Source organism: Heteronotia binoei, chromosome 9 (genome assembly GCF_032191835.1).
Source record: "Heteronotia binoei isolate CCM8104 ecotype False Entrance Well chromosome 9, APGP_CSIRO_Hbin_v1, whole genome shotgun sequence".
Lineage (NCBI taxonomy): Eukaryota > Metazoa > Chordata > Lepidosauria > Squamata > Gekkonidae > Heteronotia > Heteronotia binoei.
In genome coordinates, this window is record NC_083231.1 from 118,601,981 (window position 1) to 118,617,304 (window position 15,324).

The following is a 15,324-nucleotide window of genomic DNA, read 5'->3' on the forward strand; positions in this document are numbered from 1 at the left end:
GAGGTTGTCCTTGAAAGGGCAGCTGCTGTGAGAGCCCTCTGCAGCCCCACCCATCTCACAGGGTGTCTGTTGTGGGGGAGGAAGGGAAAGGAGATTGTGAGCCGCTCTGAGACTCTTCGGAGTGGAGGGCGGGATATAAATCCAATATCTTCTTCTAATAATAATAATGAGATAAAACGAGAAATTCCAAGGGGCCAACATTGGACATATGAAGCTGCCTTATACTGAATCAGACCCTCAGTCCATCAAAGTCAGTATTGTCTTCTCAGACTGGCAGTGGCTCTCCAGGGTCTCAAGCTGAGGTTTTTCACACCTCTTTGCCTGGACCCTTTTTTGGAGATGCCAGGGATTGAACCTGGGACCTTCTGCTTCCGAAGCAGATGCTCTACCACTGAGCCACCGTCCCTCCCCCATTAAGACATTAAGACTCTTAGAATCCTTCTGTTTTGGCGCTTCCAACGATGCTGCTGAGGGCGGCTCGTACCTGATGGGGATCATTCCAATCATGATGAGAGGGAAGATCATCTTCATGTAGGGCAGGCTAGACACGCCGAAGCCACAGAGAATGATGAGCTGAAGGACCTGCAGGCCGGTGAAATAGTGGATCTTCCTCTGAGGCACCCGGCGGATGTAATGGGTGGGAGGGTAGGCTGTCTGGAAGACACAGAAGCCGTTAGCGGAGAGCCCGTTCCCCCCCTCGGAAACAAAACCATCAGCCATGTCACCTGACAGCAGTTAACGCAGTGGCTCTCAACCTTTTTGGCACCAGGGACCGGTTTAGTGGAAGACAATTTTTCCATGGATTGATGCAGGGGCGGAGGGGCGGCACTGGGGTCTTTGCTGCCACAGGCTGCCCCCCCTCCTGCTTGCGCCCGGTCCCTGCCCCCCATGGGGGTCTTTCAAGGGGAGGGGGAGACTGGGGTTGTTTCTGCAGTCTCCCTGCTTGGTGGTCAGGCAGCAGAAGGCCAATCTGCCGCCTCCTCCCGCTTAAAGACCCCCCCCCCCCCATCGATCAGCTGATTGGCAGGGGCCTATAAATGAGGCTAAGATCCATCCCTACAAAGGGAGGCAACTTCAGAGTGAGGCCGCACTGCCTCTTTCATCCGCCTGGGTCCCGGGCCGGAGGAAGGGGCGCTGGGCCTGCCCTGCCTCACTCTGAGAGTGGTGTGAGTGTGCGTGCAGTGCCTCTGCCTTGCTCACCGTCTTGGCTGCTATCAAACCATGGACCGGTACTGGCTCGCTGCCTGGAGGTTAGGGATCCCTGAGTTAACAGACTGCTTTGCGTCTGCCGGCTACCGGAGGGCAACCTTCAAATCCAAACCGGCTTTGCTCCAGCACTGTTGAAAACCACGGTTTATTTTAATGGCGGTTAAGAAGTTCAGAGGGCGGCCATGTTGGCCTTCGGGAGAACCACTCCATTCGAATCCAGGAGCACCTTAGAAACCGACGAAAATTTCAGGGTTGTGAGTTTTCAAGAGTCGAAGCTCCCTCTGTCAGGCGAAAAGTCCCTGAAAAGTCTTGTTGCTGACGGAGAAGCCCCCGGACTAGAATCTGATATCTGACAAAGGGACTCTCAAAACCACATGCTCCAGAAATCTTGCTGGGCTCGAACTTAGCTGTTTAATGATTGTTATGGATCAAGACGGGTTGCCGGGTTCGTCTGTAGCAATACTAAAGAGTCAGAATCCTGCAGCACCTTACCGAGTCCAGTACAAAGTGTTGGTTATCACCTTTAACTATATGGCCGAGGACCAGCCTACCTAAGGGACCGTCTCTCCCCGTATGAACCCCAGAGGGCACTGAGGTCAGTGGGTAAAAACAAAATGACCATCCCTGGGCCGAGAGAGGTCAAAACTCCAACATACTAGAGTACGGGCCTTTTCAGCGGCTGCACCGGCATTGTGGAACCAGCTTCCGGAGGAGGTGCGGGCCCTGCGGGACCTCGGCCAGTTCCGCAGGGCCTGCAAGACCGCCCTTTTAGGCAAGCCTATAATGACACTGACTGCTGAGTTGCTTGGTGTAAGAACCGCCATCCATAAGACTACCTAAACTGGCAGAACCAGCGCCATAACAGCTCTATCGCTGCCAGATATACTCATATATATTTAGTCTAATGAAAATCATGTATTTTAATTTAACTGACTGGTTTTTATGTTTAATTTTAATTGTTAAATTTAAAGTTTATTATTTATGTTAATGTGTAAGTTGTTGTTAGCCGCCCTGAGCCGCCTAGGCGGGGAGGGCGGATAGAATAAAAGTTATTATTATTATTATTATATAAAGACTAGCAACATTTGATGCAGGGGATGAGCCTTCATGAGTCACTGCTCGCTTCCGCAGAAATTCTCCGGGTGTCTGAAGCGGTGGGGGATGGCTCACAAAGGCTGCCGCAAATTTTGTTAGTCTTTCAGGTGTTCCGGGACTCTTGCTCTTTTCTAAGGATGGTTGGTTTGCAAAACGAGGATTCCGCTCAGCCTTCCATCCTTCTGAGGCCGGTCAAAAGGATACCCAGCTTGCTTGGGGGAAAGTTTAGATGACTGGGGAAGGCAATGGCAAACACCCTGTAAAAAGTCTGCCGTGAAAGCAACATCACCCCAGAGTCAAAAAAAAACGACTGGTGCTTGCACAGGAGACTTGCCTTTACCTTTAACCAGAAATGACCTCCTCCTCCCCCTCTTCTTCTTCTCCTCCCCCTCTCCATTTCTTCTTCGCAAGCCCCCTCATTTGAGAGAAGTTACCCCTTTCTAACGAGAATTGTGGGTGTTTGACCCCCAGTCTGCCAAAAAAAACCCCATCTCCTGTCTGTATTTGGCCTTATTCCCGGAGTTCTTCTATCTGCAGAGAGGCCAGGTTCAAAATTAGATATAAGATTCCCCTTGAATTCTTTGAAGAATGCATTTAAATGTCACAACAAATCTCCATTTATTTGTGACGAGCAGAACAGAGCTTGTTATTGCGCTCAGCCTTCCATCCTTCTGAAGCCGGTCAAAAGGATACCCAGCTTGCTGGGGGGAAAGCGTAGATGACTGGGGAAGGCAATGGCAAACCACCCTGTATAAAGTCTGCCATGAAAACATCGTGAAAGCGACAGCACCCCCAGAGTCGGAAACGACTGGTGCTTGCACAGGGGACTACCTTTACCTTTTTATGTGCACTTAGGGCCTGCCAAACCAGAATTTCAGACCTTCGTTTTTAGTTCTTCGATGGACTACAGTTAGTCCTAAAACTGTGGTTCCACGATGTGGGAACACCCAAGTTCGTTCCCCAGCATATGCTGAGCGAACCAGCCAAGCCAGGAGACCATCTGCAAGTGGAATCCTCATTTTGCAAACCGACATCATAAGAAAAGAGCAAGAGTCCCCAGCTTGCTGTGGGGAAAGCGTAGAGGACTGGGGAAGGCAATGGCAAACCACCCTGATAAAAAGTCTGGCCGTGAAAACGTTGTGAAAGCGACGGCACCCCAGAGTCGGAAACGACTGGTGCTTGCACAGGGGACCTTTCCTTTTTTCCTGAACTGATACACTGCCTCTCTCCTGTCTGTCTCTCTCTCTTCTGCGCCAAGGCGGAACACGAGGCTTCGAGAGTGAACGCTTTTCATTTAGCATTACGACCGCCGCGCTGAAAAGCACTGTGCGTCGATCTCACCAGGAGGGGGGAAACACACAGTGAAAATTGCTTGGAGGAATGTTTACAATACGAGCAGAGACACAGCGGGAAATCCCGGTGGCTTGCCTCTCGTTTTCTTATGCCAGTGCATGTTGCAGCCAAAGCGCCATTTCCCAAGACAAAGCTTAGATTTCCATATTTCACAATAAATGCACAGTTTTACAAAAAACGAAGCCACAGCAGCTTTGGAGGTGCTCCCTCTGGGCGATCGGATGAGTGGCGCTGATACGGAGACGATTCAGGGAGGATTAGTCTGTCATTGGGGGAGACTTGCCTTAGCAGGAGTATGTGTGAAAAAGATCTAGGGGTCTTAGTGGACCATACGCTGAATGTGAGTCAGCAGTGTGATGCGGTGGCTAAAAAAGGCAAATGCAGTTTTGGCCTGTATCAACAGAAGTATGATGTGAAGTGATGCTGTCGCTTTACTCTGCTCCGGTAAGACCTCACTTGGAGTCTTGTGTTCGATTTTGGGCACCACATTTTAAGAAGGATATAGACAAGCTGGAACGGGTCCAGAGGAGTGTGACAAAGATGGTGAGGGGTCTGGAGACCAAATCCTATGAGGAAAGGCTGAAGGAGCTGGGGATGTTTAGCTTGGAGAGGAGGCAGCTGAGAAGTGACACTGTTTTCTGTGGCCCCAGAAGGCAGGACCAGAACCAATGGATGGAAATTAAATCAGAAGAGTTTCCGGCTCAACATTAGGAAGAATTTCCTGACCATTAGAACGATTCCTCAGTGGAACAGGCTTCCTCAGGAGGTGATGGGCTCTCCTTCCTTGGAGGTTTTTAAACAGAGGCTAGATGGCCATCTGACAGAAATGAGGATCCTGTAAATTTAGGGGGAGGTGTTTGTGAGTTTCCTGCATTGTGCAGGGGGTTGGACTAGATGATTCTAAACTCTACGCTTCTATGATCGCCATCTTCAAGTACTTGAAGGGCTGTCATCCAGAGGATGGTGTGGAATCGTTTTCTGTGGCCCCAGAAGGTAGGACCAGAACCAATGGGTTGAAATTAAATCCAAAGAGTTTCTGGCTCAACATGAGGAAGAACTTCCTGACTGTTAGAGCGGTTCCTCAGTGGAACAGGCTTCCTCGGGAGGTGGTGGACTCTCCTTCCTTGGAGGTTTTTCAACAGAGGCTAGATGGCCATCTGACAGCAATGAAGATCCTGTGAATTTAGGGGGAGGTGTTTGTGAGTTTCCTGCATTGTGCAGGGAGTCGGACTAGATGGCCCTGGAGGTCCCTTCCAACTCTATAATTCTATGATGGCTGCTAGCCATGATGGCTGAGGGGAATCTCCACATTCAGTGGTACTAATACTCTGAATCCTAGAGCCAGGAGGCAACATCAGCCTCGGCCTCCCTGCCCTGTTGTTGGCCCTCCAGAGGAACTGGTTGGCCACTGAGGCAGGATGCTGGACTAGAAGGACCCTCGCTGGTCTGACCCAGCAGGGCTTTTCTTACATTCTTAGGAAGGCCTCAGCTGCTCTGCCCTGTTGTTGGCTATCTGTAGGAACTGGTTGGCCACTGTGTGAGACAGGAGGCTGGACAAGATGGGCCACTGGTCTGATCTAGCAGGGATGAGGGAACGGACTCGGCCTCTATGCCCTGTTGGCCCTCCAGAGGAACTGGCTGGCTACTGTGTGAGACAGGATGCTGCACTAGATGGACCTTCACTGGTCTGATCCAGAAGGGCTCTTCTGATGTTCTTCTCAGTGGAAGGCAGCCTCTCTGCCCTGTTGGCCCTCCAGAGGAACTGATTGGCCACTGTGTGAGACAGGAGGCTGGACTAGATGGACCCTTACTGGTCTGATCCAGAAGGGCTCTTCTGATGTTCTTCTCAGGGGAAGGCCTCGGCCTCTCTGCCCTGTTTTTGGCCCACCAGAGGAACTGGTTGGCCCCTGTGTGAGACAGGATGCTGGTATAGATGGACCCTCACTGGTCTGATCCAGAAGGGCTCTTCTGATGCTCTTCCCAGGGGAAGGCCTCAGCCTCTCTGCCCTGTTGGCCCTTCAGAGGAACTGATTGGCCCCTGTGTGAGACAGGAGGCTGGACTAGATGGACCCTCCCTGGTCTGATCCAGAAGGGCTCTTCTGATGTTCTTCCCAGGGGAAGGCCTCAGCCTCTCTGCCCTGTTGGCCCTCCAGAGGAACTGGTTGACCCCTGTGTGAGACAGGAGGCTAGACTAGATGGACCCTCCCTGGTCTGATCCAGAAGGGCTCTTCTGATGTTCTTCCCAGGGGAAGGCCTCAGCCTCTCTGCCCTGTTGGCCCTCCAGAGGAACTGATTGGCCCCTGTGTGAGACAGGAGGCTGGACTAGATGGACCCTCCCTGGTCTGATCCAGAAGGGCTCTTCTGATGTTCTTCCCAGGGGAAGGCCTCAGCCTCTCTGCCCTGTTGTTGGCCCTCCAGAGGAACCGGTTGGCCAGTGAGAGGCAGGATGCTGGACCAGATGGACCCCTGGTCTGATCCAGCAGAGCTCAAATCACCGAAAGCCACCACCTTTCGCTGCACAGCACTTTAGCTGTGGCTGAGTTACAGAACCCTCAGAGGCCAACGCAAGCCCCCTTCGACAGCCAGGAAGTGAAAGTTTTCTTTCCTGGAGCGGATGCCTGGAATTTCTTTGCTGGCTGCCCTCCGGTGGCACCGTGCCCAGCAAGTTTTGCAGCACGGCGCACAAAGACGTCAACAAACAGGGGCCGAGGAGCAATCAGAAACCGTTTCAACCGAGGTATTTTCTCGCTGTGGGCAATCAACTCGTTATTATGAGCTTCCTCAGGAAACAGGCTCAGAGCCACGGGGTGGCCCTCTCCCCCTCTCGGGCCTGCAGGCCTTCCGGCCGCCCTTACCTGCTCTTTCAGCAGCAGAGCTACCCTCTCGAAGAGCTGGTTCCCGTCAATGGAGGTCAAGGCGATGTACAGGAAGAGCCCGTAGAGGACCGGCTTGGGGATCAGCTGCAGCGGGAACGGGAGAAGCAAGAGCGAGAGCCCCACCAGGGAATTGGCCACCAGGGTGGTCAGCCGAGTCTCCTTCACGCTCACGATCCTGGAAGAAGAAGAAGAAGAAGAAGCACAATTCAGTTTATTCTCGAGCAAATGGAGACCAAGAAGAAGAAGAAGATGGTGGTGATATTGGATTTATATCCCGCCCTCTACTCTGAATCTCAAGAGTCTCAGAGCGGCTCACAATCTCCTTTCCCTTCCTCCCCCACAACAGACACCCTGTGAGGTAGATGAAGATATTGGATTTATATCCCGCCCTCCACTCCGAGGAGTCTCAGAGCGGCTCACAATCTCCTTGACCATCCTCCCCCACAACAGACACCCTGTGAGGTAGATGAAGATATTGGATATATATCCCGCCCTCCATTCCGAAGAGTCTCAGAGCGGCTCACAATCTCCTTTCCCTTCCTCCCCCACAACACACACCCTGTGAGGTAGATGAAGATATTGGATTTATATCCCGCCCTCCACTCCGAAGAGTCTCAGAGCGGCTCACAATCTCCTTTACCTTCCTCCCCCACAACAGACACCTTGTGAGGTAGATGAAGATATTGGATTTATATCCCTCCCTCCACTCCGAGGAGTCTCAGAGCGGCTCACAATCTCCTTTCCCTTCCTCCCCCACAACAGACACCCTGTGAGGTAGATGAAGATAATGGATTTATATCCCGCCCTCCACTCCGAAGAGTCTCAGAGCGGCTCACAATCTCCTTTCCCTTCCTCCCCCACAACAGACACCTTGTGAGGTAGATGAAGATATTGGATATATATCCCGCCCTCCATTCCGAAGAGTCTCAGAGCGGCTCACAATCTCCTTTCCCTTCCTCCCCCACAACACACACCCTGTGAGGTAGATGAAGATATTGGATTTATATCCCGCCCTCCATTCCGAAGAGTCTCAGAGCGGCTCACAATCTCCTTTACCTTCCTCCCCCACAACAGACACCTTGTGAGGTAGATGAAGATATTGGATTTATATCCCTCCCTCCACTCCGAGGAGTCTCAGAGCGGCTCACAATCTCCTTTCCCTTCCTCCCCCACAACAGACACCCTGTGAGGTAGATGAAGATATTGGATTTATATCCCGCCCTCCACTCCGAAGAGTCTCAGAGCGGCTCACAATCTCCTTTCCCTTCCTCCCCCACAACAGACACCCTGTGAGGTAGATGAAGATATTGGATTTATATCCCGCCCTCCTCCTTATCCAATCCCCTCTTGAAGTTGTCTGTGCTTGTAGCCGCCGCCACCTCCTCTGGCAGTGAAATCCATGTCTTAATCACCCTTTGAGTGAAGATGGACTTCCTTTTATCCGTCCCCCAGATCTTTAGCCACTGATGGACTTCTGCTCCATATTTTTATCCAATCCCCTCTTGAAGCTGGCTATGCTTGTAGCCGCTGCCACCTTGTGGCAGTGAATTCCACGTGTTAATCACCCTTTGGGTGAAGAAGGACGTTTAAAAATCCATTTTTATTCCTTTTGCCCTCCGAATCTTTGAAAAACAGTAAATGTTCTCATTCCACTGCCCACATGTGGGCTGGCCAGACCTCCAACTGGGGAGGGGTGGAGGGTCTGAGTGTCACGGGAGAGTTTTCTTTCTTGAGTCATCAGCCTGATTCTGATTTTTACTTCCCTCCGGGCAGAATGGGCTTCGAAGGCCTAGGGAAAAGGTCACCAGACCGAAACCCCGGCTGCCCTCTCAACGCCGCGAGTTAGCACCTTCCCAGAATGCCGAGGGGCAGGAACGATTTGGGCTTCTTCAGCGAGGGGATGCCAAGAGCAGGGGGAGTCCTCCCCAACCTCTTACTGTGGAGCACACCCCTCCGAGTGAAGCACACAGAACACCTCTGCCTTTGCCCTTCACAGCCCCCGTTCCCGTGTTTCTGACATTAGGAGCTGAGCCGGGAGACTTTCGTAATGAGAAAACAGGGAGCTCCTTGTCCGCAGAGTAGCCTCCCAGCTCAACGAGGCTTAAGGGGAGCTTAGGCTGACCTGTTCTCTCGCGTCTGAGGCAGCAGAGGATTTGTGGGAAAGGATAAGAGGAGGAGGAGGAGGAGGAGGAGGAGGAGAAGATGATGATGGTACTGGAAATATATCCCGCCCTCCACTCCGAAACTCAGAGTGGCTCACAATCTCCTTTATCTTCCTCAGGGGTCATTTTGTAGAAAAATAGGCGGTGGAGCTCATTAGCATAACTCATTAGCCTATGCCGCACCCCCTCAGCCAAAAGCAACCTGATGCGAGAAAGGAGAGCCCCGGGCGAGCGAGGCCTGCTCGGGCTGGCTAGAGATCCAGCCAGTCCGAGCAGGCCTCGCTCGCCTGGGGCTCTCCTGGGCCACCCCTTCCCCCCCAGTCAAAAGGCCAGCAAGCCACCTGCAGCCCAAAATCACATAAGAAGTGGAGAAAGGGTGGTGTGTGCTTCTTCAAGGGTTAATGAGGGCTGCTGGGGGTGCGGCAAAGCCCCTGGTGGCTGGCTGGCTGCCCGCTCTCCTAATCCAGGGATTGTTATGCAGCTGCACCTACTATTCAATGGACAAGGTAGGCAGGAGGAGGAGGGGGAACCCTCAGAAAGGTTCAGAAGGTGAGGCTGGGTGAGGCTGAAAGAGCTCTCCCAGAAGCTCTCCATTAGTCTCTCAGACAGAGGTCTTTCCCATCACCTTCTGCCTGGTCCTTTTAGCTGGAAATACCAGGGATTGAACCTGGGACCTTCTGCATGCTGAGCAGATACTCTGCCACTGAGCCATGGCCCTTCTCCATTAGTCTCCAGGGTGTCAGGCTGAGGTCTTTCCCCCATCACCTCCTGCCTGGTCCTTTTAACTGGAGATGCCGGGGATTGAACCTGGGACCTTCTGTATGCAAAGCAGAGGCTCTGCCACTGAGCTACAGCCCTTCTCCATTTGTCTCCAGGGTCTCAGGAGGAGGTCTTTCACATCTCCTATTGCCTGGTCCTTTTAACTGGAGATGCCGGGGACCGAACCTGGGTCCTTCTGCATGCTGAGCAGAGGCTCTACCACTAAGCCACAGCCCTTCTCCATTAGTCTCCAGGGTGTCAGGCTGAGGTCTTTCCCATCACCTCCTGCCTGGTCCTTTTAACTGGAGATGCCAGCGATTGAACCGGGGACCTTCTGTACACAAAGCAGAGGCTCTGCCACTGACCCACAGCCCTTCTCCATTAGTCTCCAGGGTCTCAGACTGAGGTCTTTCCCATCACCTCCTGCCTGCTCCTTTCAACTGGAGATGCCAGGGATTGAACCTGGGACCTTCTGCATGCCAAGCAGATGCTCTGCCACTGAGCCACGGCCCTTCTCCATTAGTCTCCTGGGTCTCAGGCTGAGGTCTTTCCCATCACCTCCTGCCTGGTCCTTTTAGATGGAGATGCCGGGGATTGAACCTGGGACCTTCTGTATGCAAAGCAGAGGCTCTGTCACTGAGCCACGGTTCCCTCCTTTGTGGGATTCAAAACTAAGACTCTATCATGTACAAATCCACCCTGCTGGCTGCCCCTTCCGGCTCATTTCAGTGTTAAAACTGCATGACACACAGCGCTAGTTTAAGGCTCAGCGACCCGGCCCGGAGCCTTCCAGCAGCTCAGCGCGGACTGGGCCTTCAAAAGGGTGCAACTTACGTCTCATAGATGTGTCCGTTCTCCACCCTCTCCTCCACATAGGCCAGGGCTCGGACGTGCATCGGCGAGTGAGGGAACGCGGCGTGGATCCACGGTAGCCCGAAGAGCGATAGCCCCGTGTTGATCAGAGCCACGAGGAGAAGGTCCCAGTGATAGGCGGTTCCCTTCACTAGCCTGAAATAAATTCTTGTTAATGGGGTTTTTATGCACGTTAGTCAGGTTGGGGAATAAAAAGAGGCTTCGGTTGTAAGCAGTGTGCATAAAGCGCCGTGAAATAATCATCGACTCCACTAAAGACGTATGAGAACAAAGTGACAGAACAATGGCTTTCTATCAGAAGAACAGATTCTGCCTAAAAAATGCTATCTAGGAAAAACGGATTTATTTTTAATGTTGTAAGTTATGATTTCTGATTTCTGTTATGCAGATAAGTTAAGAATGGAAGAATAGTGAATTTTACAGACATCATAGACTATAGAGTTGGAAGGGGCCTCCAGGGTCATCTAGCCCAACCCCCTGCACAATGCAGGAAACTCACAAACCCCTCCCCCTAAATTCACAGGATCCTCATTGCTGTCAGATAGCCATCTAGTCTCTGTTTCAAAACCTCCAAGGAAGGAGAGCCTACCACCTCCTGAGGAAGTCTGTTCCACTGTGGGACCACTCTTAACGGTCAGGAAGTTCTTCCTAATGTTGAGCCAGAAACTCTTTTGATTTAATTTCAACCCATTGAATCATAGAAGAATCATAGAATCCTAGAGCTGGAAGAGACCTCCAGGGTCATTTAGTCCAACCCCCTGCACAATGCAGGAAATTCATAAATACCTCCCCCTAAATTCAGAGGCTCTTCATTGCTGTCAGATGGCCATCTAGCCTCTGTTTCAAAACCTCCAAGGAAGGAGAGCCCACCACCTCCCAAGGAAGCCTGTTCCACTGAGGAACCATTCTAATGGTCAGGAAGTTCTTCCTAATGTTGAGCCGGAAACTCTTTTGATCCCCAGCTCCTTCAACCTTTCCTCATAGGCCTTAGTATATCTAAGTTTGGTATAAGTAAGCTAATGTAAGCAAATAAGTAAGTTATTTATAATTGCAAAACTATTAACGAAGCAAAGTACTATACCTACTTTATGTTAATTTTCGACAACTGCAATGTTTGTATAAATTTGTTGCAAGTTATTATTTAATAAAATTTAAAAGTTTGAAAAAAATCGCAGTTGACTCTTTGTAAAATATCTAAGACAGTGATGGCCAAACTTGCTTAATGTAAGAGCCACACAGAATAAACGCCAGATGTTTGAGAAAAGGAAAGAAGCCTGATCTAACATGGGTTCTCTGTATTGGTGCTTGGGGAGGCAACAGTGGGAGGGCTTCTAGTGTCCTGGCCCCACTGATGGACTTCCTGATGGCACCTGGGGGTTTTTTGGCCTCTGTGTGACACAGAGTGTTGGGCTGGATGGGCCATTGGGCTGATCCAACATGGCTTCTCTTATGTTCTTATGTCTGAGGCAGTAATGCTCTGTATTCTTGGTGCTTGGTGAGGAGGGGGGCAGCAGTGGGAGGGCTTCTAGTGTCCTGGACCTCCTGATGGCACCTGGGTTTTTTGGCCATTGGGTTACACAGAGTGTTGGACTGGATGGGCCACTAGCCTGATCCAACATGGCTTCTCTTATGTGACAGAATGTTGGACTGGATGGGCCATTGGCCTGATTCAACATGGCTTCTCTTAGGTTCTTATGTGACAGAATGTTGGACTGGATGGGCCATTGGCCTTATCCAACATGGCTTCTCTTATGTTCTAATGTGACAGAATGTTGGACTGGATGGGCCACTGGCCTGATTCAACATGGCTTCTCTTAGGTTCTTATGTGACAGAACGTTGGACTGGATGGGCCATTGGCCTGATTCAACATGGCTTCTCTTATGTGACACAGAGTGTTGGATTGGATGGGCCACTGGCCTGATCCAACATGGCTTCTCTTATATTCTTATGTGACCCTATTAAGGTCCCAATTATGAACACGCTGAAGTGTGTGAAAGGCCAGGAATTAGCTGGAGATTTTGCACTGTTGTAACAATGAAGTAGACAGACAGGGGAAGGGGTGGCGCACGCTCTGGAAGCCCTGAATCTGGATGACTTTGACACCTATTTCAGGTAACGCTGAGAGGATGGTCAAAGGCGCCCACAGAGCCCAAGGTTAACTCCTGGCCCCAAATACAGGAATTGATAAGATAAGAACGAGACGGCAGAGTGGCAGAGGGACCCAAGTGAGCGTCACAATTTGCGCCTTGGGCTTCCACCAAGCAGTTCCAGCATTAGGAAGGAAGCAGTCTGTAACAGAAGCGTCCCTTGAACCATTTTTGAAAGGTGCACCGAAGTCTATGGCAGTGGAAACAGCGTGCGTTAGCGTGGCTGGCAAGGCTGAGACAGTGGGAAGGAACAACTGGGGAGGGGGGCGGAGAGAGACACAGACAGAGACTGGAAGGTCTCGAGTAGGGTTGCCACCCTCCAGGTGAGTATTTCAATAAGCACAACCCTTCAGTTATAGCAGGGGTGGGGAACGTCAGGCCCGAGGGCCGTTTAGGGCCCTCGAGATCATTTGGTCTGGCCCTCGGGGACAGCTGGGCCGAGCGCCCCCCCCTCTCATGGGCATTGTGAAGGACTGCTGCTGGGGTATGTGGGTGCCTTTAAAGGTCTGCTGGGAGCCGCTGAAGGGAGGGAGGGCTGGCAGGGGTAGGGGGTGGGAGTCAGCTACCACCAGTTCAATTTGCATGGGATTATCCCAGATGGTGTGGCTTAATATGCGAATGAGTGTGTGACCTAAAATGCTAATATTAAGGGTTGTGGTCTAATATGCCTGGACCTAGGCATTTGCCTAGAGGAGCAGGCTGGGGTGCGCGCGTGTGCGCGCGCGCGTCTGCTGAACGAGGCTCTCCCCACGTGACTTCCAATAGAAAAACAATTATTTGCATTGCTTTTGCCGGCCTGAACCGTTCTCCTTCGGCAGAGCTCTGTTTTTTTTAAGTTGATCGTTTTGCACGGCCCGCGAATGATGTTATAAATATCCAAATGGCCCTTGGCAGAAAAAAAGGTTCCCCACCCCTGGGTTATAGTGACAAATTAACGAATACAGCGCAATGAATGTAACAATATGCTAACATCAAGTCCCTAATAAAAGTCCTTATGGAAGTCCGCCTGCCTCTCATTCCTGAAAGGACTTTCAACGGATGTCTTCTTTTCGCAAATTTCTCAAGATCAGAATCCCCTGGACAGGTCGTCATCTTTTGCTACAGCCATTCGAAAGCCTCTGTCTAAAAGGGGCTGGCAACCCTACCCCTAAACACACCTTATTCTTAAGATTCCGAAAAAGGCTGCAGATGTGTGGGACAGAAAGGACATGGGGGGGAAAAGAGCCCAAGGGTTTGGTAAATGATGGGGACACGGATGCCGAGCAAGGCTCGGTGGATATTCAATGAAGTCGCTGAGCCGTCGGGTTACGACTGATAAAAGGAAGTCCTTCTTCACCCAAAGGGGGATTAACACGTGGAATTCACTGCAACAGGAGGTGGTGGCGGCCACAAGCATAGACAGCTTCAAGAGGGGATTGGATCAAGATATGGAGCAGAGGTCTATCGGTGGCTATTAGCCACAGCGTATTGTTGGAACTCTCTGTCTGGGGCAGTGATGCTCTGTCTTCTGTATGCTGGGGGGGGGGGGGGGGCAAAGTGGAAGGGCTTCTAGCCCCACTTTTGCACCTCCTGATGGCACCTGGGTATTTTGGTCACTGTGTGGCACAGAGTGTTGGACTGGATGGGCCACTGGCCTGATCCAACAGGGCTTCTCTTATGTTCTTATGTGACACAGAGTGTTGGACTGGATGGGCCACTGGCCTGATCCAACAGGGCTTCTCTTATGTTCTTATGTGACACAGAGTGTTGGACTGGATGGGCCACTGGCCTGATCCAACATGGCTTCTCTTATGTTCTTATGTGACACAGAGTGTTGGACTGGAGGGGCCATTGGCCTGATCCAACATGGCTTCTCTGATGTTCTTATGTGACACAGAGTGTTGGACTGGATGGGCCATTGGCCTGATCCAACAGGGCTTCTCTTATGTTCTTATGTGACACAGAGTGTTGGACTGGATGGGCCACTGGCCTGATCCAACAGGGCTTTTCTTATGTTCTTCTGTGACACAGAGTGTTGGACTGGATGGGCCACTGGCCTGACCCAACATGGCTTCTCTTATGTTCTTATGTGACACACAGTGTTGGACTGGATGGGCCACTGGCCTGATCCAACGTGGATTCTCTTATGTTCTTATGTGGCACAGAGTGTTGGACTGGATGGGCCATTGGCCTGATCCAACATGGCTTCTCTTATGTTCTTATGTGACACAGAGTGTTGGACTGGATAGGCCACTGGCCTGATCCAACGTGGCTTCTCTTATGTTCTTATGTGACACACAGTGTTGGACTGGATGGGCCACTGGCCTGATCCAACGTGGCTTCTCTTATGTTCTTATGTGACACAGAGTGTTGGACTGGATGCGCCATTGGCCTAATCCGACATGGCTTCTCTTATGTTCTTATGTGACACAGAGTGTTGGACTCGATGGGCCATTGGCCTGATCCAACATGGCTTCTCTGATGTTCTTATGAGACACAGAGTGTTGGACTGGATGGGCCATTGGCCTGATCCAACATGGCTTCTCTGATGTTCTTATGAGACAGAGTGTTGGACTGGAGGGGCCGCTGGCCTGATCCAACAGGGCTTCTCTTATGTGACACAGAGTGTTGGACTGGATGGGCCATTGGCCTGATCCAACATGGCTTCTCTTATGTTCTTATGTGACACAGAGTGTTGGACTGGATGCGCCATTGGCCTAATCCGACGTGGCTTCTCTTATGTTCCTAAGGCCAAACAGAAATGCCTGGCTACTTCTGGCCTCTATCTTGCTCAAAAAAATAACCCAGAATATCTGTTCCTTGACAAAAAAAATGACAGGCCTCTGATTTGAAAGGAGACGAGAAACCCT

General features: G+C 51.3%; 1 protein-coding gene and 1 non-coding gene across 2 annotated transcripts in view; both read right to left on the reverse strand.

Moving 5' to 3' along the window:
* The window catches only part of SLC4A11 (solute carrier family 4 member 11), a 124,946-nt gene that overhangs the window by 1,071 nt on the left and 108,551 nt on the right, over window positions 1-15,324 (reverse strand). The window contains exons 14-16 of the mRNA XM_060247417.1: window positions 10,289-10,462; window positions 6,513-6,708; window positions 429-654 (exon numbers count right to left, since the gene is read on the reverse strand). Coding sequence (XP_060103400.1) covers window positions 429-654; window positions 6,513-6,708; window positions 10,289-10,462 — 596 coding nt within the window. The remainder of the gene's footprint in view (window positions 1-428; window positions 655-6,512; window positions 6,709-10,288; window positions 10,463-15,324) is intronic.
* Window positions 335-401, reverse strand: TRNAP-CGG (transfer RNA proline (anticodon CGG)). The gene has a single exon. It is a non-coding gene; the product is annotated as a tRNA-Pro (tRNA).